General features: G+C 40.8%; 1 protein-coding gene across 1 annotated transcript; it reads right to left on the reverse strand.

Annotated features, from left to right (window-relative positions):
- Positions 1–1,218: 1,218 nt before the first annotated feature.
- On the reverse strand, positions 1,219–2,217 carry LOC126704794 (uncharacterized). The gene is made up of 2 exons (XM_050403796.1): positions 1,732–2,217; positions 1,219–1,665 (listed from the first exon to the last, which is right to left on the reverse strand). The coding sequence occupies exons 1-2, from the start codon at positions 2,215–2,217 to the stop codon at positions 1,219–1,221; spliced, it is 933 nt and encodes a 310-aa protein (XP_050259753.1).

Genomic DNA, 2,217 nt, shown 5'->3' on the forward strand with positions numbered 1-2,217 from the left:
AAGAGCTGTTGCTAATTTTGCCAAGGCATCAGCTTGTTTATTCTCATTTCTTGGGATATGTGTAATGCTAATATGATCAAACCATCCCAGAAGCCTCTTGGCGTATTTGCAATAAGGAATCAATTCCGGCTTCTTCACATCATAGTGTAGAAGCACTTGGTTTATGATTAACTTTGAATCACCAAAGACCTCCAAACTAGTTGTTTTTGCATCCATTGCCATTTCCAGACCTAGGATTAGTGCTTGATATTCAGCAACATTGTTTGAACAACATTCTGTAAAAGTAAATGAATACGGGAGTATATCCCCTTCTGGAGTTACAAACACTACTCTAGCACCGGCACCACAACGTTGAGCAGCTCCATCAAAGAACATCTTCCAAGGTTGTGAAATTTCAACGACCATTACTTCTTCATCAGGAAGGTCATCAGACAGCTCCCAATCATCAGGAATAGGATGGTCGACAAGGAAGTCGGCCAAAGCTTGTCCTTTCATTGCTTTTTGTTGAACATATATTATCTCAAACTCTTGGAGTAAGAGAGCCCATTTTGCTAGCCTTCCTAAAAGAACTGGCTTAGTCATGATGTATTTGATGGGATCTGCTCGTGAAATGAGCTGTATTGAATGGGCACGCAGGTAATGTCTTAGTTTTTGAATGGCAAACATCAAAGCTAAACATGTCTTTTCAATTGGTGAATAATTGAATTCAGCACCATTTAGGGTTCTACTCAGGTAATAGAGGGCATTCTCCTTTCCTTCTTCATTTTCTTGAGCCAAAAGCACTCCTAAAGATCGTTCTTGTGTTGCTATGTAAAGAATAAGTGGCCAACCCCGTATGGGTGCTCGTAGAACAGGGGGATTTAGCAAGTATGTTTTGATGCTCTCAAAAGCATTTCTACATGCTTCATCCCACTTGAATGGGACATCTTTCTTCATAAGGCGACTGAAGGGTTGATAGCGTCCGGCCAAGTTGGATATGAACCTCCTAATGTAGGCAAGCTTTCCTTGAAGACTTTTGAGCTCATGAATATTTTGAGGTTCTGGCATTTTTTGAATAGCATCAATCTTCGATCTATCAATTTCAATTCCTCGGTGTCGAACTATGAATCCTAGGAATTTGCCGGATGTAACTCCAAATGCACACTTCATGGGATTCATTTTAAGTTGGTACCTACGAAGTCGCTCAAAGACTTGACGAAGGTCTTGCAGATGTTCCATTCACTTCTTCGACTTCACAACCAAATCATCAATATAGCACTCTACATTCTTGTGAAGTATGTCATCAAAGATTCTTTGCATTGCCCTTTGATAAGTGGCGCCCGCATTCTTTAATCCGAAAGGCATAACTTTATAGTAGTATATTCCTTTTGGAGTACGAAAAGCGGTGAGCTCTTCATCTTTTGGAGCCATGTGAATTTGATTGTAACCAGAGAACCCATCCATAAATGAAAGAGCTTCATGGCCTACTGTAGCATCAACCATAATTTCTGTTAAAGGAAGAGGAAATTCGTCTTTTGGACATGCCCTGTTAAGGTCACGAAAGTCTACACAAACACGAATTTGCCCATTCTTCTTTCTTACAGGGACAATGTTTGATATCCATGTGGCATACTTGACTTCACGAATAAAGCCAGCTCCAATAAGTTTGTTGACCTCACCTTCAATCTGGGGGATTAACTCAGGCCGAAACCTACGTTATGCTTGCTTCGTTGGTCGCACCCCATGCCTTACTGATAAGTGGTGAACAGCAACCTTTGGATCTAGACCTGGCATTTCTTTGTATGTCCAAGCAAAAACATCCCTATACTCTTTGAGGAGTTCAACATGAGCATCTTCTTCTTCTAGGGACAAATTTGCATTTATAAAGACTGGCCTAGGGTCTTCAGTAGTGCCAATGTTGACTTCCTTTAATTCATCAATTGTAAACCGTACGCCTTCTTCAAATGTGGGTGGAGCATCTTCAGCGTCGTCTTCAATAGGGGACTCCTCCTTTGTGACTTCAGTGATTGTTATATGATTTACTGAAGCAACAACCTCATCCTCCACCTTCTGTTTTGTAGACACCATTGTACGCCTTTTTGCAGTCAAGGCTTCTCTAGTATTTACTTCCCAAATACTTCTATGCTTCATGCAAGATGGAATGGAGCTTCGAACCTTGTTTGAATCTTGATCCATGAGGAGTGTGTTGCTAACATCTCTGTAAAAGAAATTCGACAT

This window comes from Quercus robur, chromosome 11 (genome assembly GCF_932294415.1).
Source record: "Quercus robur chromosome 11, dhQueRobu3.1, whole genome shotgun sequence".
NCBI classification, from domain to species: Eukaryota; Viridiplantae; Streptophyta; class Magnoliopsida; order Fagales; family Fagaceae; genus Quercus; species Quercus robur.